Source organism: Cervus elaphus, chromosome 8, assembly GCF_910594005.1.
Source record: "Cervus elaphus chromosome 8, mCerEla1.1, whole genome shotgun sequence".
In the NCBI taxonomy this organism is placed as follows: domain Eukaryota; kingdom Metazoa; phylum Chordata; class Mammalia; order Artiodactyla; family Cervidae; genus Cervus; species Cervus elaphus.
The window spans coordinates 19206471-19232369 of NC_057822.1; the positions used below are offsets into that span (position 1 = coordinate 19206471).

General features: G+C 40.2%; 1 protein-coding gene across 7 annotated transcripts in view; it reads left to right on the top strand.

The window, feature by feature from the left end:
* The window catches only part of LOC122698580 (SPHK1 interactor, AKAP domain containing), a 185230-nt gene that overhangs the window by 138279 nt on the left and 21052 nt on the right, over positions 1–25899 (top strand). For 6 of the 7 annotated variants that reach the window (XM_043909789.1, XM_043909790.1, XM_043909792.1 and 3 more), the window contains exons 4-7: positions 5779–5838; positions 8124–8258; positions 11842–12097; positions 14284–18055. In XM_043909789.1, the coding sequence (XP_043765724.1) occupies positions 5779–5838; positions 8124–8258; positions 11842–12097; positions 14284–18055 (4223 nt within the window). The remainder of the gene's footprint in view (positions 1–5778; positions 5839–8123; positions 8259–11841; positions 12098–14283; positions 18056–25899) is intronic. The other variant, XM_043909791.1, reaches the window with a different exon arrangement.

The following is a 25899-nucleotide window of genomic DNA, read 5'->3' on the forward strand; positions in this document are numbered from 1 at the left end:
TGGCTATATAGTACTGTATGGTAGTAGGTTTATAATACTTTTCACACAAATAATACATAAAAATGAAATACAGAAAAATAAAGTATTTTTAATCTTTATTAAAGATTAAAAGTGCCTTGAAAGGCACAGTAGTACAGTACAACAGCTGGTAAGCAAGGGCTGGCATTGAGTGAACAGGCAGGAGGAGTTACTGACTGGAGCGGGGAGAAAAGGTAGAGAGAAGGTAGACATGAGGGATGGTCAGCAATAGCAGATGGAGGGCAAGCTGCAATTTCGTTTACCTCTGACATTAATGACACAGGTTCTGATTCCTTGCTGGATTCAAATCTATCTACCTTTTGGAAAAAATGATCCAGTGATGTCTGGGTAGTAGCTCTCATTTTCTCATCATGGATGGCGTGTTCACTTCTTTGAATGTTTGCAAATTAAAGTTTGTATTTCGGGGACTTACTGTATTTGGATTTGCACATACAGGCATTTGACAGATAACTCAGTGACATTGAGAGTCCCTTGGACTGCGAGGAGATCCATCCAGTCAATCCTAAAGGAAATCAGTTTTGAATATTCATTGGAAGGACTGATACTGAAGCTGAAGCTCCAGTATTTTGGCCACTTGATGTGAAGAACTGACTCATTGGAAAAGACCCTGATGCTGGGAAAGATTGAGAAAGGGGTGACAGAGATGAGATGAGTGGATGGCATCACCTACTCAATGGACATGAATTTGAGCAAGCTCCAGGAGTTGGTGATGGACAGGAAAGCCTGGTGTGCTGCAGCCCATAGGGTCACAAAGAGTCAGATATGACTGAGTGATTGAACTCAACAGTAACATCATTCCTGATTGAGATAAAGTGTCAACACAGAGCAGTTACACTTATTCCTAATTGGATGATGTCTCGGACATACAGACTCAGCCTCCGTGCAGCCCATTAAACCATAATGAATAATCTCCCAGGCTTTAATGTTGGTCATAGATAACACTCACCCTAAGCTTCTAGAAACTTTAACTTCCTGTTACCAAGTTTCCTTATATAATCTCCTCCTGTTTAAGTTTCCTCCTGTAATAACATGGGAGCAGCCTCACTTGCTGGAATGGAAATACCTAATTCTAACCCATAGGTCTCCTTCAATTTTTATTGCACAGGAAGTGTATCACAGTTATGAGTTCCCCTTTCATTCATCTTTTAAAAGTCTGCTGAATTATTCCCAGAGTCTTTTATTATTCAGAAAGAAGGACATATTGTACACCCACTTTGCTCTCACTCTGGAGTTCCTCTAGAAAGTTTTCCTTGCCTTGGATTTCACAGCCTCTGTCTTCTCCTTCTCCTCAGCCTGTGCTTAATACAGAGATTCTTAACATTTATTACTCAACAGCTGCTGGTCAGGAGAAAATCGTCCATTCGTTGTTTTGTGCCATTTTCCCTCTTCTGCTTATTAATTGTGTCCTGCCTGCCAGCGTCACCTCAAATCTATCTTCTCAGAGATGCTATTTGTGATGAATCCCTTTTCCCAGCTTCATCCACCAGCACGCATGCCTGTTACTTCACTTCACTTCATGGCCATCCTTTTATGGATGCATTCAGCCTTCAGCAGACCAAAACTTTCTGAGAGCGAGAGAAATACCATTTGTCTTCTCAGCACCCAGCACCAAGCCATAAACCTCGGAGGTGTAGGGCCCTTAGTCCTCTCATCAACCTATACAATCTCCACTCCACAGCGACCATTCCCCAGTCCTACTGGACAGAGGCTTGTTTTAACACTTTCCACTCAGAGTTCAGCATCAGAAGATGGCTAAATCTCAAGTAAACAGTCCACAGTCATAGTGAGTGAGCGTATGCTAAGAGCATTTCCATCACAGAGACCATTTCGCTGTGAAGTGCACTTAAAGTAAAACTATCAAAGCTTCAAACTCAGGGCTCCTCGGGTGCATAGGATCCCCTCGTAGGTATTCACAAAGGTATTTGTTTGTGTGATTTACAAATTGAAGATATTTAAACTGCAGTTGTCTCTTTCCATTCAGACTCCCTGCATCTTCCCTCTTCTCATGTGGAAGGTCATCAGAGTGACCCCAGACATGTGTGGGGTCTGGCTCAAGAGAAAATGAATGGGTTTGTATTTCCTTGAGATGTGTTTATGTAGTTTGAGATCACGTCCATGGAGGAATGGAGGAATGTCTTCCTGAATGCTCCCATCATGGACAGAAGGTAACGCAGTCAGGCATTGCACCAAGAAGATTTCAGATGAGAGAGTTTTCCAACTGAATGTGTCCTACCACCCCCAATACCAGAAATATAAAATAGTAAACAAGGTTTATGTACCGGGAGCTAGTCTGTGAAGAATTCTTCTAGTCACCAAACATGTAAAATTACAAATGCAAGATTGGGTTCTCATTGGTGTCTAAACAACACAGAAGTTCTCCCCAGTGGAAAATTCAGTAACATAGCATTGAAAATTATAAATGAACTATGTCCTTGTCTTTGTTTTTCAGTATGAATCAAAAGAGAATTTATCCAAATGTTAGTTTGTAGAGCACAAACTTTAATAGTATTAAAATGAATGAATATACCTATAACCACTCATATATGAAAGAAATTATTTCGTGATTTCTCACTGGATTTGACAACAACCTCGAAAATGTACAAGATGTTGTAAGTTTGTGAAGCTGCAAAAATTAAATCAACAGTATTGGGGCTGAATTATCTTTCTATTCTTGCTAGAGAAAATGATATTATAAAACTGCTTTTATATAAAGAGATAATCAGAATATTGAGCCAACACTGTAGGGGGAAATATTATGTAGGTGTACCGGGCTGTTTATTAATAGAAATATTTTTCAGAAAGTTCTTGTGTTTATGGTATATGTCAATCATTTTAAATTTGAGATTTGTTGTGATTTCCTTTCTCTTTCTAAATAGTCACATCTAATTTAAACTTTTTGATTTCATCATTCTTTTTCTAAAGGAACGTCTTCCAAAATTGTAAGTTTATCAGGCCCTAAAAACTTCCCCTACCGCCAACATCCAGAAAGATGTATGAGCTCAGTACAATATAAGCAAGTGACTGGTTTATGTCTTGCTTCGTTCCAGTCTTGGTCCAGCCAGCAGATATGGAGAGTTTCCTCCTCCAAACATAGGCAGAGTTTCACATTGTAACACAAAATTAATTTTAAAAAATGTTCATCTTCAGAGTAGTCTCTGATACCATATCAGAGGACAGAGAAATGGTTATTATAGATGCTTTCCTTGGGTTTCTCTGCTTTGCCCTCTCCCACTGTGAAATAGGATAGTAGAGCTTTGTGATGCCCAGGGGCCAGGTAATGCACCTTTCTTTAAGGTGAATGGAAAATTGTCTAATCAATTCAATAACTGCCATCCCAGCTGCCTGTAATGAAAAGTCCCTGAATACTAATGGATTCTGAACCAGCTTTCCAAGGGCAAAGTTACTATTATTATATGAATATTCTCAAACTGCTCCAGATTGTAAACCAGGAAGCACCTACTCCTTATGCTTCCATTTGCTCTGTCTGCAAAAGGTCTCATGCCCGAATCCACCCTATTAACCAAAAGATTGAGAGTGTGGGTGGCATTTCACACCCTTCCTTATTCCAGATGTCCATCAAGTTATTCTTAACAAGCAAATACTGTATCCAAGAAATGTACTACAACGATACTGTGAGCCCAGGAATTAGGATTAAAACAATAGTGAGCTTTACACTTCATCAATGTAGAACTATTTTAATTTTTAAGGCCTTTCCCAAAATCTTTCCCTTATGGTTCTTTTCCAATCCTAAAAAGAGAAACAATGGACTCTCAGAAAGCATGACTCCAAACAACTTAACTGAAATCAGAAACCCCTGTATGCTTTCAGATACCTACTTAAGTCCAAATATTTGACTAACTATTCAGGAAATTAATATTCTCATCCAGTTTTTTATGGTCCTACTGTTTTTCTTCCTTTATTTTTTCTAAATTGGAGTATAGTTGCTTTACCACACCACCATTTGTGTGAATTTCTTGCAGTATAGCAAGGTGAATCCGCCACTCACATACATATGGCCCCTCTTTCTTGGATTTCCTTCCCCTTTAGGTCTCCACAAATCACCAAGTAGGGTTCCCTGTGCTATTCAGTAGGTCCTTATTAGTTATCTGTTTCATATATAGTAGTACCCATGGTAGTTTATTTTAATTAATGTGATGTGATTGTGGTTGGTGTTCAGTTGCTAAGTCAGGTCCAATTCTTTGTGAACTCATGAACTGCAGTACGCCAGGCTTCTCTATCTTTCACTGTCTCCTGGAGTTTGTTCAGACTCACTTCTATTGAGTTGGTGATGCCACCCAACCATCTCATCCTCTGTAGTCCCCTTCTCTTTCCTTCAATCTTTCCCAGCATCAGGATCTTTTTCAAAGAGTTGGCTTTTCACATCAGGTGGACAAAGTATTGAAGCTTCAGCTTCAGCATCAGTCCTTCCAATGAATATTCAGGTTGATTACCTTTAGGATTGACAGCTTTGATCTCCTTACAGTCCAAGGGAGTCTCAAGAGTCTCCTCCAACACCACAGTTGAAAAGCATCAATTCTTCAGTGCTCAGCCTTCTTTATGGTCCAGCTTTCACTTCTATACATGACCACTGTAAATACCATAGCTTTGACTATACAGATCTTTTCCAGCAAAGTGATGTGTCTGCTTTTTCAATACACTGTCCAGGTAGTTTTTCTTCCAAGGAGCAAGTGTCTTTTAATTTCATGGCTGCAGTCACCGTCCACAGTGATTTTAAAGCCCAAGAAAATGAAATCTGTCACTGTTTCCACTTTCTCCCCATCTATTTGCCATGAAGTGATGGGACCAGATGCCATGATCTTAGTTTTTGAATGCTGACTTTTAAGCCAGCTTTTTCACTTTACTCTTTCACCTTCATTAAGATGCTCTTTATTTGCTCTTCACTATCTGCCATTAGAATGATATCATCTACAAATCTGAGGTTGTTGATATTTCTTCCTGCAGTCTTGATTCCAGCTTGTGCTACATCCAGCCCTGCATTTCGTATGATGTACTCTTTCTAGAAGTTAAATAAGCAGGGTGGAAATATACAGGTTTGACATACTCCTTTCCTAGTTTGGAACCAGTCTGTTGTTCCAAGTCCGCTTGTGATGGTTTTAAATTATAACAGTTCTTTGACTGTTGCTCTGAATTACTATTTAATCTTATAGCTATTGTTTTTACACTCTTATTTATCCTGACACTTATTTAAGATAGCTAGAAAAGTGTCAGACTTTACAACAAGATTAAATACATTAAAAATTAACTAAAATAATGAGACACAGAACTCCATTGATAGTACATGATATGAAAAGTGGGTGGAGAAAGGGAGCAGGAAATAAGAGAAAAGAGAGAACCAGCAAGAAATATTTGCTGCGATTATAAAGAGTTGGCAAGTATTGCAAGCTTTTTTTCTATTTCATGAGATTTAACAACGCTCTAAAAACCTGAAGATTTTGTTGAGACTGTGACACTGGTTCTGTACAAAGGGATTTTGTTTTGTTTGCTGGGCCATGAAAGGCAGAGGGCATTGGGTGGAATCAGTGGGAATCATGATATTAGAGACCCACGGGATATTAGAGACCCATGCAGAAGCTCAAAGGTAAGATGGCTGTTTCTATGCCAGATCAACTATACGAAAATATTTGGCTCTTGAAATCATTTGTGCCCAACTAATTCCTGCTTTCTTCACGAAGGACTGTCAGCTTTTTCACTTACTTGACAGTGTTTGGCCTTTCCCAGGTCTGCTTTGTGAACCTGGATGTGAACAAGGATGCATACAGCACGGAGCAGCTGCAGCAGGTAACTCGGGGGACTGAACTCTCGGGGAGCTCCCTTCCAGGGCTGGCTGTACTGACAAGAGACCTAGCGTGACTCTGCCTCAGTGATGCTCGCTGTGTAGGAGACTCATTAATTAGATGATTCCATCACAGCCCATCTCCCTGACCTCTTCCTGACATTTTTCTACACAGTTTGCTCTCCTAACATTTGAGAATTGCTTTCCCAAGTAGACTAGGCTGTTTTCTAAGCAGTCTCTTTCTCCTGCACCCCTGGTGCCTAGGAGTGACTTTTCTACTGCCCCCCTCTACGCACTCAAGCACTCTTCCTGTGATGACTTTTCCAAAGTTTTTCCAAAACCTGCTTGGTACCAGCTAGCCCTTCCCTCTGGTTTGCTCCTTCTTGCTGCTCTCATCAAATGTTTTATATCTAACCTCAGTTTCTCGGCCCCACACTCATCTGGGACTCACATTTTTTGCATTCTGTGGGAGCTAAATATTCCAAACTTATCCAAGGTTGTGATATTTCTGATGTAAAAATCCTTGACAACATGCAAAAACTTGAAGACTCACTCAATCCTTTGGGACCAGAGACTGTAGGTAAAATGGGAAGGGTTTGTTAGTGTGATGTGATTTATCATTTCATGCCCAAAGCTGAAGATGGTTTGATTTTACTGTTTGGTACAACACTCTTTAATGTACAATAGTACACCATTTGCATCTTGATTGCCATAGGACAGTGGATCTGAAATTACTCAGTTACTCCTGTAACTTTTTTTTCTTGACAGTGCTGCACCTGAAGATTCTCAAATTTAATTGTCCATACAGATTATTTATTACAAATTTCCACTGAGCCCTAAATATCCCTCATCTGTGTAGTACTATAGAGATCTTCAAAAGAAATTATACAAATAATTTCATTTCATGGAATTGTGGTGCTAAGTCTATTAGAGAGAGCAGGAAGGAACAAAGCAAGCTGTCATCTTAAGAACTGTGTATTTCCATCAAACTTTATGATACAGAAAATATGCATTATAACTTAACAGCATTTTTCCCACTTTTATTGCTCCAATTAATGTGATCTTCATGGAAACAAAAATGTTTCAGCAGTGATCTTTGGGACAGCTATTGCCATATTTAAATATGCAAATAGATGACAGATATTAATTTTTAAATATGTGTGAAATGAAAATTTGGTAATATTATGAAAATCACATTTTCAGAGTGTATAAAATAAATATGTAGATGTGCATTTCTAATTAATCTGTTGTAAATGAATCTCTTAGTATTCTCTGTGTTCTCAGGTTTTGATTGTTTTTTGGATCAAAGAAATGTTCTTTTGTTTTATATGAAAAAAAAAGTGTATATGTCTAGCACAATAAAAGACTAAAGCAAAAAAAAGAAGACTGTATTTAACAAGTTTATGACTGATTCGAGACAGTCTTTGGCTATGCCTAAGGGAATACATAAGCTGATTTAGCTACATAAAGTTGTTCATCTCATCTTTCTGGATTTCAGCATATTTATGTGTGAAAATAAAGTGCTACCTAATCCATTTAGGGGTATTGCAGTGATTGAATGCAATCAATTAAGGACATGCAGTCCTTCATATGGTGCCTCATATATACAAGAAAATCAATGCCAGTAATTATTTTATTATTAATATTATCACTGGGGGCTTCCCAGGTGGCACTAGTGGCAAAGAACCTGTTTGCCAATGCAGGAGACATAGGAGACTCAGGTTTGATCTCTGAGTTGGGAAGATTCCCCTGGAGGACGGCATGAGAACCTACTCCAGTATTCTTGCCTGGAGAATCCCGTGGACAGAAGAGCCTGGCAGACTACAGTCCACAGGGTTGCACAGAGTCAGACATGACTGAAGCGGCTTACCATGCAATTTTATTATTATTTTATTTTATTATTATTATGCAAATTTATTATTACTATTAGCTTCATTAGAACACATGATTATTAGTCAACGAGTCTCTTATTCAAGGACTTAAAAGGGAGGAAGATTCCCAAACTACCATGGATGCCTGTGGTGTCACAATAAAATCATTAAGTGTTTACTTTGGGAAACTTCAAACTAAAAATTGTTAAATCTTTATGTTTAGGAAATTTTCTATTCCAATCTAAACCTTTATGCTTCACTTTTGTACAATCTCTTCTTATAATAATCTTAGTAGATTCAGTCATCTATATTATGAATAGTTATATGAGTATATTAGTTTTGCAAGTAAAATAATTTTGAGGTAGTATTTTGGAAGTGAAAATAAATTATCTCAACTAATAAAGATTCTTGTCCTACAGAAGTTGGTCAGTGTTTCACCAGATCTTCCAAAACTTATAAGCTCCATGAATGTCCAACAGCCAAAAGAAAATGAAATTGTCCTCCTAAGTGGGTTAACATCTGGAAACCTACAGGCAGATTTTGAAGTTTCACAGGTAAGAAATATTAGCTCTTGATAAACAATTCACTAGTAAGTTATCTGTGGTCAGCTCTTGGCACAAATCAGTATGAGGCCCAAATGAATGCAATATGTAGACTCCCATAGCATATGAATTTAAACATCTTTGTATCCTATAATAGACTTTACTTGTACTTCTTTTAAATATCACCCCTTAAAGTTTGACAGTTTCCCTTACATTGATTTCTAACATATATTATGTTCTCAAGTTTATGGTACTAAGTTGCACTTAAACTAGAGCAGACACACCAGGCATTGGTTGGTTAGCTTGGTTTTCTACTAATCTACTGAGTAATCAAAACCAGCATTGTCTTCTGTTTCAGGAAAAATAGCAAAATTCTAATTCATACCATGTGATGCCAGAATGGCATAATTTCTTCTTTCTGGATGCTATTTATTTTTTAGGTGATATCAAACCAGCCAAGCTAATGAATACAGGATGGCAGTCCCAAAGATGAAAATGGAGTTTCCTAGACCCAAAATGAAGTTCCCAGAAGAAAAGAATGTTACTTAAAATAGAGTTTAAAATACTGTTATCATTCAATCTATTAAACTAATGTTCATTATTATTAAATAAATAATTATAATGCTGAAGAAAACTTTAACATTTTAAATTGTTTAATTGATTTACATAAAATTTCTAAAGACACTGTCTAAAGACACTTATGTTCTCACATAAGACACGTGAATAGTGATTGATAGCTACAGACTAAAATAATGAGCATTTGTTTTCCTCTATAAATTGTTCTTCCTTGTGTTTTAGTTTTGCTGGAAAGTTTTTAAATCTTCTTTTATTCTTTAATCCTTCAAAATATCAAAAAAAGTTTAGTGGGCCACCCACTATTTCGTTCCATACTTCAGATGCTCACTGAAAATCTACACACAGCCCATTACAGTTTTCTCCTCAAGACTAGAACAAGATTATTCCCAGTCAATCTAATAACACATTTCTTTAATGAGAAAATTAATTGTTTGAAAAGAGAATACAGAAGTGGACCTAAGTGCTATCTATTTATATTAGGCAAAGCCATAATAACCGAACATAATTTTCAAACCTGAGTTTTAAGAGTGGTTTCTGCACCAGGCCTATTAGTTATGATTCCTAATTAAACTCTCCATGAGGAGAGTTGGAAAAAACACAGGAACTGGAATCCAGGAAACCTAGACTGCAGTGGTGGTTCTTCCGCTTTATATTTCTGTGACTTGGATGAATGGAGAGACAGAGATTGACACATATACACTATTGATGCTATGTATAAAATACATATATACACATACACACTACTGACGTATATACACATACACACTATTGATGGATATACATGTGTGTATATGTATATATACACTGATGCTATGTATAATATACATATATACACATACACACTATTGATGTATATACATGTGTGTATATGTACATATACACTATGATGCTATGTATAATATACATATATACACACACACTATTGATGTATATACATGTGTGTATATGTATATATACACTGATGCTATGTATAATATACATATATACACATACACACTATTGATGTATATACACATGTGTATGTATATACACATATACATATATGTATATACACATGTACACTATTGATGTATATACATGTGTGTATATGTATATATACACTATTGATGTATATACATATGTGTATATGTATATACATATATACACTATTGATGTATACACACATGTGTATATGTGTATACACATTATTGATTTATATACATATGTGTATATACACATATACACTATTGATGTATATACATATGTGTATATGTACATATACACTATTGATGCTATGTATAAAATACATATATACACATATACACTCGATGTATATACACATGTGTATGTATAGACACACATACATATGTGTATATGTACATACACACTATTGATGCTATGTATAAAATACACATACATGCTATTGATGTACATGTGTTTTAAATAATCTCTTTTAATAAGGGGAACATGTAGACATGAAATATTCCCAAGCATTTTGAATTCCATCTTGAGATAAGTTTATTTAGCTTCCCTTTGCCCACTGTTGTTTCTATTAAAATAATTTTCTCTTAAAAATTGCTATAAATCAACATATTGTTCCTCTTACAAAGATGAAAACCCCAATGCACAAGACATATCTGTGACTTACTAGTATTCTGTGCAAGGGCAACTGAGACTTTTTACTGTTATTCTAATGAATGACACTATGAATGGTGAAACTATGTAGTGGAGAATGGGGAGGGGGTCTGTAACCTTGGAACTGAAAAGAATTAACAGGTCTCCATGGGACACTCTCCAGTGATCTGTCTCCCTCAGTGCTGTCCCCATAAACCTGTCCTTTAAAGAGAATTTGATCACTTTCAGTGGATTTTTTTACATCTCATTTTGGCTGCTTCTTCAAATGAACACTACAAATTATAAAATATAACCATAGATGATAGAACACTTTCCATCTGTGTGAAATACTAGCAGAGAGGTTATACTGAATATCACCAAGGCAGAAAAAATATTGGTCTGAGAACCTGGGACTCATTTAATCAAAAGGAGCACCCAAGACAGCCTTAACTTTCCCCTCAGCTTTATTAAATTTTAGACAGCCTTATTCCTAACTCCAGGCCCTAAACTTCCCTTTTCTTAGAATATTGATTTTAGAGAACATATTTTTATAAATTGCTTCTCTGCCCCATTGAGATATAAATCATTTTAAAAGCCTTTTGACACTTGTACAACCCAAGAATGTCTTTCTCAAGGACTTGGACCCATGTCTTGGAAATGTCATCAAAGAAGTTAGTGTCCCTATGTCTTTGGAAGGATGGGAGCCTAACTTCTGTAGGCACTTTGCTGCAATTTGCAAAACTACCTCCAGCCAAGAAGGTACAAGAAGTTTCCTTTTCCTAAGCAAACACAGATGGACTTTAGTCCTCCTGTACCAGCTCTTCAAAGCCCTGTTGCCTTTTTTTTTTTAATTTCAGTGGAGTTGTGATCCAACTCAGTTCTGGCCTCCTTCTCTTAATTTAAAAGCTTTGAATGAGGTCTTCTATGCCTGCTAAACTTTGCCCAGTGCAATTTTCACCTAGACAAGAGAGAACAAAAATATGTAATACAACTAGTCAACTTTTCTCCTAGGTACCCTGTGTTCCAAAGCACCATTTGAATTTTTTCAAGCAGTTCATCAATATACGCCCTGAAGATATTCCAAGTATTTTAAAGGTCCCCATTCCTTCTAATAGGAGAGACTAATAGAAGAAAGGCCGGAGGCAATGGTTCTATATTTTCTCTTGTGTGTGTTTGTGCTGTTGTGTTGGACTCTTTGCGACCCCACAGACTGTAGCCCACCAAGCTTCTCTGTCCATGGAATTCTCCAGACAAGAACACTGGGGTGGGTTGCCATTTCTTTCTCCGGGGGATCTTCCTGACCCAGGGATCAAACTCGCGTCTCTTACATCTCATGCATTGGCAGGTGGATCCTTTACCACTAGAGTCCCTCAAGACGCTCCCCCCTTTTTTTTTAACAAATGCCTTTTTCTCTCTCTGCTCGCAGTGTCCTTGGATGTCAGATGTCTGCTTGGTCCAGTGTGCAAGAGGGAACAGGCCAAACAGTACCAACTGCATCATCTTTGAAATCAACAAATTTTTGATTGGTCTGGAACTAGTACAGGAGCGGCAGCTCCACCTTGAAACAAACGTCTTGAAAGTGGAGGATGACACGAACTGTTCCTTGTCCTCAATTGAAGAAGACTTTCTTACTGCATCCGAGCACTTGGAGGAGGAAAGTGAAGTGGAAGAGTATAGGAACGGTGAGAACTTTCCTGTAAAATGAATGTGCACCCTGAAATTAGTCACCCTATAAAAATGTCTGGGTTACATTTCGGAAAAGTTTCAGGCCACATCAGTTCGGCTGACGCATCACAATCTTCACGTAAGAAGTTTCAGGAGGGAGAGAGAATAAGAAAACACTAGTGAGGATGCTGACAGAGGCACTTTAACAGATTTAATGGTTAGATGGCCCCATTCTCCGTAAAGATGCCTTAGGGATGCTGAAGGAAATCTCTGTTTTAAAACAAAATCTTCCTGCCTGCCAAGAGATGGAGACTATCACTTGGAGGAAAGTTAATTTCCCTAAGATTTCCATCAAAGCCATCTGTTAGCTGAGGCTGAGTGAGACTGGCCTGAATCCAAGCACTGCCTCTTTGAGGCTATGAAACCTGGGGCCAGTGATCTAAGTCTTTCTGAGTTCCAGTTTCCTTATCCATAATTTGGGAGTATGACAGTGCCCCCAGAACTATTATATGTATTATATTTAGCCATTTAAAATATATATTTGTTACATTTCTGGGCTTTCCAGGTGGCTCAGTGGTAAAGAATCTCCCTACCTGTGCAGGGGTCACAGGAGACATGTGTGAGATCCCTGGGTTGGAAAGATCCAACCCTGGAGGAGGAAATGGCAACCCAGTCCAGTATTCTTGCCTGGGAAATCCTATGGATAGAGGAGCCTGACAGGCTGCAATCCATGGTGTCGCAAAAGAGTCAGACACAACTGAGCTGGCATGATTATTTTTGCCAGGGCAGGAGGAAGTAACCCAGGAAAGTACTTAGCATGTGTTTACTGATTAATAGAGCTCAGTGAACAATAAGTTACTCTTCCCCAAAGAGGAAGGGATACTCCAGATTCTGTTCTCACTGTCCTTGGGGCACATCCTATGCCAGCTTCAGAGAAACTCTCTCAACAAGGCCCACGATATCCTGTATATCCTGCCTTCTCCCTCTGTACCCACTGGGCAGCTACAGGACACAGTTGTCTCGGTTACTTTCTTGCCAGAGCACGGTGACCAGCCCTCAGCTCCCAAATGCCCTCTTCCACTCTAACACTGGCATACGTACTCCACGCTGAAAGCCATTCTGTTGAGGGCAGTTCACAATGAAACTCAAAAGCCTTTTCAGATTCACTTTTCTTGAAGAAACATTCAAAATACTATTTTCAGAAACAGAAAAAAAGATAACTGATCCTTTAAGGCATTTTTGGAAATAAACATTATTTTAGACTCATGTGAACCTGCTATCTGAAAAGTAATGGTGCATGTAACTTCTCGAATGATGGCTTTTTATGTTGTTGTTTTTTTGTCTCTGTTCCATTTATAACTGCTCTGATCTTTATGATTTCTTTCCTTCTACTAAGTTTGGGTTTTGTTTGTTCTTCTTTCTCTAAAAAATAGTACAAATGAACTTATTTATAAGACAGAAATAGAGTCACAGATGTAGAAAACAGATTGATGATTACCAGGTGGAAATGGTGGAGTGTGGGGGGGCGGGCTGGGAGATTGGGAGTAACCTTTACACGCTGTGCTGTGTTGTACATAGTCACTCAGTCATGTCTGACTCTTTGCGACCCCGTGAGCTGTAGCCAGCCAGGCTCCTCTGTCCTTGGGATTCTCCAGGGAAGAATACTGGAGGAGGTTTCCATGCCCTCCTTCAGAGGATCTTCCCAACCCAGGGATAGAACCTAGGTCTCCCGCATTGCAGGTGGGTTCTTTACTATCTGAGTCACCACGGAGGCCCAAGGATGCTGGAGTGGGTGGCCTCTCCCTTCTCCAGGGGAGCGTCCCAACTCAGGAATTGAACCAGGCTCTCCTGCATTGCAGGCAGATTCTTTACCAGCTGAGCCACCCAGGAAGCCCCATATACACACTACTGTATATTAAATAGATAACAAGACCCTACTGTATAGCAATGGTAACTGTATTCAATACTTTGTAATAGCCTAAATGGGAAAAAAATCTAAAAAAGACTGGTTATCTATATAATTGATTCACTTTTCTGTATACCTAAAACTAACACAACAATGTAAATCAACTGTACTCCAATAAAACAAGTACTCAGAATTGCAAAAAATGGAATAAAAGTAGATGATCAAAAGTGAAAAAATAAATAAGTAGTATTTTTACTTAAATAAAATAAATAAGTAGTATCATTTTCTCTTCACCAGGTTATGAAAATATAAATGTCTCAACCAGTATCTTGGAAAATAAAAAGCCAAAGGAAGCCACTAAAGAGGAGTGGAATTACAGCAAGGAAAAGTTACTTAATCCATTGGAAGACAAGTATGTTAGCAAATATCATACACCACTGGTTAAAACAGAAGGATCTCTGGGAAAAGTGGCAGAATATACAAGTCTGCAGAGTCTAGATCCTTCAGCCAAGATATCAAAGTGGAAAGGTGAAGCCGTGGAGAATGAGAGGTCAACAACAAATGATTATTACTCACAAAAGTATAAAAGTCAAGAGGAAAAATCACAGGCACTATGTATTCCAGGCAATGCTTATTTCTCAAGGATGATTAAGAGGGATGGACCTTCTGCATGTGGGACTTTCTCTGAGCATGACAGCAATTTAGACCCAGGAGACCGTGAAGACCGCACAAGCTCTCTTCTTCCCTTACAAGATGGAGAAGCCACAACAGGCAAGTATGCCACGAATTTGGCGGAATCTGTGCTGCAAGATGCATTTATTCGACTGTCCAAGTCTCAGCCTGCCCTCCCCCAGGAATCTGCAGTCAGTGTTTCTGTAGGAAGTGCTCTGCTCCCCAGTAGCTCTTCCACAAACGATATCGTGGTACCTCAGTCTTGGAACGAGCTCCCCAAAATCATCATTGTCCAGAGTCCAGAAGGCAGTGATGCTGGCCCTGAGACAGGCATTTCCTCGTGGCCCGAGACAGAAGTCTCCAGTGAAACTTCAGGCGTCCCCTCTGGAGAGAACTCCAGCAGACACCCCCAGAGTGCTCTAGAAGTAGCGTTAGCTTGTGCAGCCACTGTTATTGGAACCATTTCCAGTCCACAAGCCACAGAAAGATTCAAAATGGAGCAAGAACCCCTGGTTTCACACCATCCACTGGGAGGCGATGAGCCAGTGCAAACTCAAGCCTCTCAAGTACTCAAGGATCCCTCCATCAGTGAATACTCGTTTCCATCTGCTTTATGCGGCATGACTCAGGTGGCCAGTGCCGTTGCTGTCTGTGGCCTTGGGGAAACAGGAGAGGCGAAGTGCCCGGTGGCTTCCAGTGGCTTCCTGTCTGCAGTTGAGGCCCCTGCAGCCATCCCCCAACTTTGTGGTTTAGTGACAGAGAAGACCATGGAGCTGGGGAATGAAGCCATTGCAGAGACCTTGCTCAAGGAGGTTGCCTTGGTCTTAACGAGACCTAACGCCTACAGCAGCATCGGAGACCTCATGGAGTCAGTGAACAGGAGGATTGTAGATGTTGTTTCAAAGCCTCAGACCTTGTGCTCAGAAAATGCCCTTGGGAATGAGCTGGCACAGACCCTGTCCAATGTTATCCTGAAGCATTCCATTGATGAAATTCACCAGAAAAATAAAATAACAAACCCCAATGATGACAGGGACTCTTCTGAAACCCTGGACTCCTTGATGGAAAGTGTAAATCGGCTGCTCTTCAATGTGATACGCTTCACGTTCAAGAAGATGAGCCACCTTGTACAGCTTGGGGGATGTTCCCCTGTCCTTTCTAAGGAGACCATCAGATGGAGGGAAACCGAACCAGACTTCCAGCCAACTGATCAAGCCATTTGTCCAGCATGGACAAAAGCTGCTGAATACTCCAGTTGCCATCCACTTAGCAACCTGCATATCAGCAGTCCTGTTATCAATGGTCTCATAGATGCTGGACATCTGAAGCAAGATAGCAAGGGTCCAGAGCAGTCAGGTCTTTCCCAGATCCCCACACTGCAATCTGAATTATCCTGCAGTACCAGCATGTCTGCTAAAACACCCCCCAAGGAGATATATCTGAAAGGATCAGTGGTGGAGGATACGAAAAACCCTCCTCCACCACCCAGTGACAATGAGAATGAATGCAGAGGGCCTCCAGAGGAAGAAATGGCACCAACAGTTGGCGAGTACAGCTCCAGTTCCCAGGACACTGAGGACAGCATCACTGCAGATGCTCAAGAAAAGTACAATGGTGCCTTGCCTCTGAACAATGAAGTTCAAGTTCGCCCGTCTTTGTTGGGGGATGATTTGCTGCTTCCTGCTCAATCCACGCTACCAGAAAAAGACCCAGACATATACTGCATTGCAGACTTCGCAGAAGAATTAGCAGAGACGATCGTCTCCATGGCAACGGAAATCGCAGCGATTTGCCTTGACAACTCCAATGGAAAACAACCCTGGTTCTGTGCATGGAAAAGAGGGAATGAGTTTCTGGTTACCCCCAACATCTCCTGCCGATCCTTGAAGAGGAAGAAAGAGAGCCAGGCCAGCGGGGCCACTGTGAGGAAACACAAGCCCCCGCGACTCAGCGAGATCAAGAGGAAAACCGATGAGCACCCAGAGCTGAAAGAGAAGCTGATGAACAGAGTGGTGGACGAGTCCATGAACCTCGAGGACATCCCAGACTCTGTCAGTATTTTTGCAAACGAAGTGGCAGCCAAGATCATGAACCTCACAGAGTTCTCCTTGGTGGACGGTGTGTGGCAAGCCCAGGGCTACCCCCGGAGTCGGTTACTGGGTGGGGACAGGTGGAACCGCCTGAAGGCCTCCAGCTGCGAGAGCATTCCAGAGGAGGACTCTAACACCCGGGCCTATGTGAACAGCCTGGGTTTAATGAGTACCCTGAGTCAGCCAGTTAGCCGGGCCAGCTCCGTCTCCAAGCAGTCAAGCTGCGAGAGCATCACGGATGAGTTTTCCAGGTTCATGGTGAACCAGATGGAAAATGAAGGAAGAGGCTTCGAGTTACTGCTAGATTACTACGCAGGCAAGAACGCCAGTAGCATCCTGAATTCAGCTGTGCAACAGGCCTGCCGGAAAAATGACCACCTGAGTGTGAAGCCAGGCTGTCCCTCGAAACAATCCAGCACCGAGAGCATCACCGAGGAGTTCTACAGGTACATGCTGAGGGACATCGAACGGGAGGGCAAAGACGGCGCCTCCTCCAGGCGAGGCAGCCAGGACTGGACCACTGGCTTGCTCTCACCTTCTCTGCGAGCCCCCTTGTACTACAGACAGTCGTCCGTGCCCGACGGCAGATCCCCTGGCGCCGGGCTCACGGTGAACGTGCCCATCAAAGCCAACTCCTTAGACGGCTTTTCTCATCACAGCCAGCAAGACTTCCTCAGCGTCCAGCCAGTCGGCGGTGCTTCCTCCTCGGGTCTCTGCAAATCTGACTCTTGCCTGTATCGCAGAGGTGGGGCTGACCACGTCACAAACATGTTAATTCACGAGACGTGGGCAAACTCAATCGAGGCCCTCATGCGGAAGAACAAAATTATAGTGGACGATGCCGGCGCGGCTGATGCTGAACCTGCTTCAGGGGGCCCGTCCTTGCAAGTGGAAAAGTGTGCAGGCAGGTTAGCTTCGGGCAGGGTGCAAAGTGGGCCAGCACTGCTTGTGCAGGGGTCCGTTGATTATCCGAGGAAAAACTCAATCACAGAAAGCAACCCTCCCCCATGGTCGTCCCCAAGCAAAGATGCTCCTCTTACAAGTCACAGCAGTTTAGATTTTAAAAAGGAAACTCCCTCATGCCACGATGCGGTCCCTCTAAGCCACACCCGGCGATCACTTTGCTCAAGGGACGTGCCTTTAATTCAGATCGAAACAGATCAGAGAGAAGAATGTGTGGGAGAAGCTGAACACGTTGTTTCTGAATGCAGCCCCCTGGAGGAAAAAGAAGAGTGTTTGAAAGAAGAAAAGGTCCCAGATGCAGGGAAGGGTGAAGACGCTGCCCTGAGTGCCTGCCAGAACCCCAGGTGAGTGAGTGATGTCTTAGACGAACTAGGGTGCATGGGACTGCAGTTACTGCACCCTAATCAGTATTTAATATAAATCTTAGAAACTTACTGGTGCAGGAACTGAATGCCTGATAGTCATTGGCTTCCCTGGTTAATATACCCTTTCCCAGGTGGTGCTAGTGGTAAAGAACCCTCCTGCCAATGCAGGAGACATAAGAAATATGGGTTCAGTCCCTGGGTTGGGAAGATCCCCTGGAGGAGGCATGGCAACCCACTCCAGTATTCATGCCTGGAGAATCCTATGGACAGAGGAGCCTGGTGAGCTACAGTCCATGGGAGTGGCAAAGAGTCAGACATGAAGTGACTTAGCATGCATATAATAGAAAGGCGGAAGTAAATTTTTTTTAATTTCTAAAATGAAATGAGATATCATTCTCCCCATTAAAATTAATCTCCCATAGTAAGCTACCTTTTGAAATTAATTCATGGCAACTTCCAAGCAAAAAAGAAAGCACATCAACTTGTTCACTTGAAAAAAGCTAAATTTAAATAAGTTATAATATTGGAATCTGACATTAAATATTTTGGTGTAATTTTCCCCCAGGTTCCCTCGAGTTTTTCTTTCTTACTCTAAAGATCTTTGCAAGGACACCATGTCCCACAGTGCTGACTCTTTAGATTCATAGTATGATACAGGCTTCCATGATGGCGCCTGCCACCATGTGGTAAAGAATACCTGCCAATTCATGAGACATGGTTTGATCCCTGGGTGGGGAAGATTCCCTGGAGAAGGAAATGGCAGCTCACTCCAATTTTTTGTGCCTGGAAAATTCCGTGGACAGAGGAGCCTGGTAGGCTACTGACCATGGGGTTAACCCGCAAGAGAATCAGACATGACTTAGTGACTAAACTTCAACATAATCACAATAGCATACATGCAAAAAAACACTGGAGTGTTGTTATTTCAATAGTTCTTTTTCCAGAAAATCATAATGCAGGTGACAGTGCATTTTGAATTTGAGACAAGGTAATTATTTCTCTCAGGCAGCTTAAAGAAATATCAGTTCCTTTTACAACTCCCATTTTCTGTAGCAAATTCATAGGATTCTTGAATATGAGACCATTGTAGCATTTAAAAATTTGATCTATACTTAAAGTTTTTTTTTAAGCTACAGAATAAACAAAGACAAAAATTAATCTACTGGCTTTGGGAAACTTGAGAAATAGCTTGCATTATCTTTTCAGAGATATACATCTATCATTCAGAGAGCTTATGATTTTTAAATGTTTAGCTGCAACTAACCAGTTGAACATAGACTCCCTCAAATTTTGTCAGCTCCAGAAAATCCCTAGGACATTCACACCCCCACCAAGAATGAGAAATCCCCCAAATGGATCCATCTTCAGGTACTAAAGCTCACCATCATTATAAAGCATCTTTACAAGTTATGGGCAGTGGTGCTCCAGTTGCACTGTCTTAGCTACTTAGTGCTAAGAATTTAGCTTTCCAGTTGGATTAAATCCTAGAAGAATGCAGGGGGACAAAAGCATGAAAATGTACAAGCAAAAGAGCATGAACTTAAACCAAATGAAGTACAGGCCAAGTTGACTAAGAAGGCAAGTTCTTACATATCTATAACTCTCCAGACAATACTTGTCAAAATCTTACAGAAGTACCATACCTTACCATAGTGTTCACCACCTCCAGGAAATATGATGCATGACAAGTTATTAATTGTGATTAAAGACTTGTTTTGGATTCCAGATGTTTGACTTATGCTCTCCTTGAAAACACCAGCTGAGATTCTTAGTAAAAGATCACCTAGCTAGGGAGCATTCTTGAACCAGTAGTTCAACAAAGTTCATCGTTGTAGGCTCAAATCTAATAGTGGTGGTCACTGAAATTAGATACCATGCATTCTACAATTTTGAATTAAATGTCACAAATGCTACTCAAAATAGGTACAACCTAGGAACATTCCAAAAAGTTGGAAAATAGGCATGAATAAAGCCTCCAACTGAATTAGTTTGTGTTCCCAATAAATGACCCAAACACATATTATCTCATGATGTGGATTTCTGATTCAATTTTCCAACAGTGAAAGAGAAAAAAAAATGTGGTAGAATCATCAGCCTTAGAAATTTGAGAGCTAAATCTTTTCTCAAAGCATCCAGACTAAGCATTTAATATATTTTTCTTTGTGGTGCAATATAAAGAATTATAGGAACTTCCCTTGTGGTCCAGGGGTTAGACTACAGGCTAAGTGCTTTCAATGCAGGGGGCATGATAGCCCACCAGGCGAATCTGTCCCTAGGATTTTCCAGCAAAAATGCTGGAATGGGTTGCCATTTCCTTCTCCAGTGGATCTTCCCAACTCAGGGATCAAACCATGTCTCCTTCACTGGCAGACAAGTTCTTCAGCACTCAGGCACCAGGAGAGACCTTACTCACCTGCTGTTATTCAGTCAGTCGTGTCAGACTCTTTGCAACCCCATGGACTGTAGCACTTCAGGTTTCCCTGTCCTTCCCCGGCTCCTGGAGCTTGCACAAACTCATGTCCATTGAGTTGATGATGCAGTCAAACCATCTCATTCTCTGTCATCCTCTTCTCCTTCTGCCTTCAATCTTTCCCAGCATCAGGGGACTTTTCTAATGAGTTGGCTCTTCGCATCAGGTGGCCAAAGTATTGGAGCTCCAGCTGTAGCATCAGTCCTTCCAATGAATATTCAGGACTGATTTTAGAATAAACTGATTTGATTTTCTTGCAGTCCAAGGGACTCTCAAGAGTCTTCTCCAACACTGCAGTTCAAAAGCATCAATTCTTTGGCACTCAGCTTTCTTTATGTTCCAACTCTCACATCCACACACAACTACTGGAAAAACCATAGCTTTTCTACAGACCTTTCTTGGCAGTGTGTCTGCTTTTTAATCCACTGTCTAGGTTTGTCATAGCTTTTCTTCCAAGAAGCAAGCGTCTTTTAATTTCATGGCTGCAGTCACCAATCTGCAGTGATTTTGGAGCCCAAGTAAATAAAGCCTGTCACTGTTTCCATTGTTTCCCCATCTTTTTCCCAGGAACTGAGGGGACTGGATGCCATAATCTTCGTTACTTGAATGTTGAGTTTTAAACCAGCTTTTTCACTCTCCTCTTTCACCTTCATCAAAAGGCTCTTTAGTTCTTCTTCACTTTCTGCCATAAGGGTGGTATCATCTGCATATCTGAGATTATTGATATTTCTCCCAGCAATCTTAATTCCAGCTTGTGCTCCATCCAGCCTCGCATTTCTCATGATGTTCTCTGCATATAAGTTAAATAGGCAGGGTGACAATATATAGCCTTGAAGTACTTCTTTCCCAATTTGGAACCAGTCTGTTGTTCCATGTCCGGTTCTAACTGTTGCTTCTTGACTTGCATACAGGTTTCTCAGGAGGCAGGCAAGGTGGTCTGGTATTCCCATCTCTAAGAACTTGCCACAGTTTGTTGTGATCCACACAGTCAAAGACTTTGGCATAGTCGATGAAGCAGAAGTAGATGTTTTTCTAGAATTCTCTGCTTTTTCTATGATCCAACGGATGTTGGCAATTTGATCTCTGGTTTCTCTGCCTTTTCTAAATCCAGCTTGAACATCTAGAAGTTCACTGTTCACATACTGTTGAAGCCCACCTTGGAGAATTTTGAGCATTACTTTGCTAGCATGTGAGATAAGTGCAATTATGCGATAGTTTGAACATTCTTTGGCATTGCCTTTCTTTGGGATTGGAATGAAAACTGACCTTTTCCAGTTCTGTGGCCTGGATTTTTCAAATTTTCTGGCATATTGAGTGCAAAACTTTCACAGCATCATCTTTTAGGATTTGAAAGAGCTCAGCTGGAATTCCATCACCTCCACTAGCTTTGTTCGTAGTGATGCTTCGTAAGGCCCCCTTGCCTTCTCACTCCAGGATGTCTGGCTCTAGGTGAGTGATCACACCATCCTGGTTATCTGGGTCATGAAGATCTTTTTTGTATAGTTCTTCTGTGTATTCTTGCCACCTCTTCTTAATATCTTCTGCTTCTGTTAGGTCCATACCATTTCTGTCCTTTATTGTGCCCATCTTTGCATGAAATGTTCCCTTGGTATCTCTGATTTTCTTGTAGCGATCTCTAGTGTTTCCCATTCTACTGTTTTCCTCTATTTATTTGCACTGATCACTAAGAAATTCTTTCTCATCTCTCTTTGCTATTCTTTGAACTCTGCATTCAGATGGGTATATCTTTCGTTTTCTCCTTTGCCTTTCACTTCTCTTCTTTTCTCAGCTACTTGTAAGGCCTCCTCAGACAACCATTTTCCCTTTTTGCATTTCTTTTCCTTGGGGATGGTTTTGATCATTGCCTCCTGTACAATGTTACGAACCTCTGTCCATCATTCTTCAGGCACTCTGTCTCACCTATAGGGGGTAATAATAGTAAAAACTACATCATCAGAAGATTCTTAAGGTTTACATGAAGAAATGTAGACAGGCTCTTAACTCAGCATGTAGTCTATTACAAACACTCAATAAATGCTTACTCTATAGTTGTTGTTTGGGGTTAAGGTATGTGGTTGCCTTTATTCCAGAAGATCTTTTTCCAAGAGAAACCTGTTATGAACAGTGTGAGAATTTTATTAAAACTAGAGAATTCTCAGGATTTACAAGAGGGAAATTAGTCACACTTAGATCACATTTTCTAAGTTCAGGGTTGTTATCAGGGGATTTGATGTGTCAAAATGCCTAAATATGGAGCTCAATTCCCTATGAAAGATTTCCTACCCACTTATACACAAGAGGGAGGGAGATGACACTGGCACATTAGATCGTTTGGACGTGGGTGTCATGTCCTGAAGATACTTTTAGGCTCTTCTCTGAGGGACATTTTCATAATTCTTACTAAAAGCTTCATAAAAGCTCAACACAATGAAATAATAATCTCATTCTTACTTTTTTGTTATGTAAAACCAGAATTCCTCATGACCATCAGGCCCAAATAGAAATACTGTAGCTCAGACAGTAAAGAATCTGCCTGCAGTGCAGGAGACCCACGTTCTTTCCCTGGATTGGGAAGATCCTCTGGAGAAGGGAATGGCAATCCACTCCAGCATTCTTGCCTGGAGAATTCCGTGGACAGAGGAGCCTGGTGGGCCACAGTCCATGGGGTCTCAAAGAGTCGGACACGACTGAGCAACTAACACTACTATTACTACTACTATTGTATTTCAGGCCATCACATTTGCCCAGGTACCAAATTATACCAATTTTAAAGAGCTTAAGAGATTTAGGATAGCCCAGTTCTTGATTTCTGGGGAAACATTATCCTATTGGTGAACAGCAATGTGTTCTTAACTCAACCACCTTCTCTGAGATTATTGAAAAGCAGTTATCTAACTTTTTGATCATTGGAGACCAAGGTATAAACACCAGACTGAAAATTTTGATCACTCACATGTTGCACTCACCTTATATAATTTTTTAGAAATATATTTTATATTGTGTATTCATTTATGTTTGCTTCAAGAAAAAAAATTTTCACCCGACAAATATTTGCATGCTCATCTGTGATAACACATTGCCACTGGAGCTGCAAACACAAGAGAACAGAGAGATTTAGTGCCTGCATCCGTGGCTCCTGGGCTTCCATGGTGACTCAAGCAGTAAATCATCTGCCTAAAGGGAGGAGACCTGGGTTCGATCCCTGGGTCGGGAAGATCCCCTGGAGAAGGAAATGGCTACCCACTCCAGTATTCTTGTCTGGGAAATCCCATGGACAGAGTAGCCTGGCCGGCTACCTTGCACACCAGTGGGAGAAATAGACAGTGTGCATGAAAAACCCTTTTGAAAAAGATTACTATAGAGTGTGATGAGAGGAAAATAAGAAGAGTAATGTAATAGAAAATAACTAGTTGGAGGGAGTGGCTTCTTAAGATAGAATGTTGGCATTTGAGACAAAATGTGAAAAAAGAGAGAAATGATGCCAATAACATGAAGAACTGAATTGAACTGAATCTTTCACATCATTGTGTAATAGATAGACAAAAATTCTCCCAGGATAAATCACCTAGGAATCCTAGATTGAGTATAATAAACATCCTTTTTAATCTAGGGCTGAACTTAATAATCATAACCATATGAAAATCTCAGAGGCAGAAAGTGGGAGGATCTGAAACAAAAGTGACAATCTCTGCTTCTTGTTAGAGTGTTTTGACCATTAAAAAATTAAAGTACTTATCAGCATGCCTGAGTTTCAGTTATCCTCTTGAAAATTATTTACTCTTTGTGGTGTTCTTTGTTTCTTTGTGTGTATCCAAGTTCCAATCAGTATTATTTTCCTTCTGCCTAAGGACTTCCACTGCATTTCTTACTGTGCAGATCTCTTAGTGACATTTTGTTAAATAAAAATTGCTATTTATTGATAGCCTTATTTTTTCATTTTTTTTAAATAGGCTTAATTTTTTAAGAGCAGTTATAGGTTCACACTAGAGTTAAGTGGATACAACAGAGTTTTCCATGTCCTCTGCCCTCACATAAGCATAGCCTCCCCCACTATCACCATCATATACCAGTGGTTCACTTGTTACAGCTAATAAACTGACATAATACATCATTTTCACCCAAACTCCATCATTTACATTAGGGTTATTGTTACTGTCTACCTATGGTAAGTGATTCGTGCCTTCCATTTATAGTAATGACTCAAATTTTCTTTCTAAAATAAACATATTTTGGTTATATAAACTAACTTTAAAATTTTTATTATTATTATAAAAGGTAATACAAATATGGCAAAAATTATGACAGTGGTTTGCTAGCAAATGAAGTTGGAGGAACTCTGAACTAGGTGGTCTCTGTGGTCCCTGCCAACTCAGAAATTCTACAGTTCAATTTGATGTCAGATCAGGTATGGTCCTTTAAAGCACTGTGTGTGAACTGTAAGATCAGAAGTAGGAAAAAAAGCCAACACATACATCTGCAAAACATACATGTGCACTATTCATAAATAAATAAGCAAAGCTATAAATTTCTCTCAAAAGAAAATGAAAACTACTATTTTAGATATAACCATTATTCATTCTGAATTCCTGGTTATGTAACATGGGATATGAAGTTTACTGTAAATAGAGTGTGAAATTGAGATGAAATAAAATATTCTGACAGCTTCATTTTTTAACCTGAATGTTTAATGTCAATCACTGAGATTTAACTTCTGCTTTAGTAAGAAATGTCCTGGAACAAATTTTGCTAATAATATAAGGTTCTAACTCAGTAAGGAATTGGCCTAGGAAATTGTTTTTTAACCAAATGAACAATTGGCTTAGATCTCTCTCCTTTGTGCTCAACGCTTGGCTCATTTTCACTTTGGGGAACATGTATATTGTTTCCATTTGTCATCAATGAACTTCTCTTTCATTTGAATTTAGTTAAATTCAGTAAATGTTTCTTTGGCTGCATCTATTCCTAACCCCCTTCTCCTTGCTCAATTTAGAACATCTCAACATTTTTGAAAGAAAGATCAAGTTTATATGGATCTCTTTGCACCAAATGTTAGCACTAGATTGCACTAGAAGCAGCCACACCCCAACACCGCACTTGTCCAGATGCTGTGAGAAGGAATCTGAGATCTTGTGTGAAATTATCAAGGTGACACGTTCACATTTCAGAGGCGGTATTTAATCACACCCCCAAAATTAAGCATTTGAAATTCTGTGAAGTGCAATGAAGTGAAAGTCGCTCAGTCATGTCTGACTCTTTGCGACCCCATGGACTATAGAGTCTATGAAATTCTCCAGCCCAGAATACTTGAATGGGTAGCCTTTCCCTTCTCCAGGGGATCTTTCCAACCCGGGGA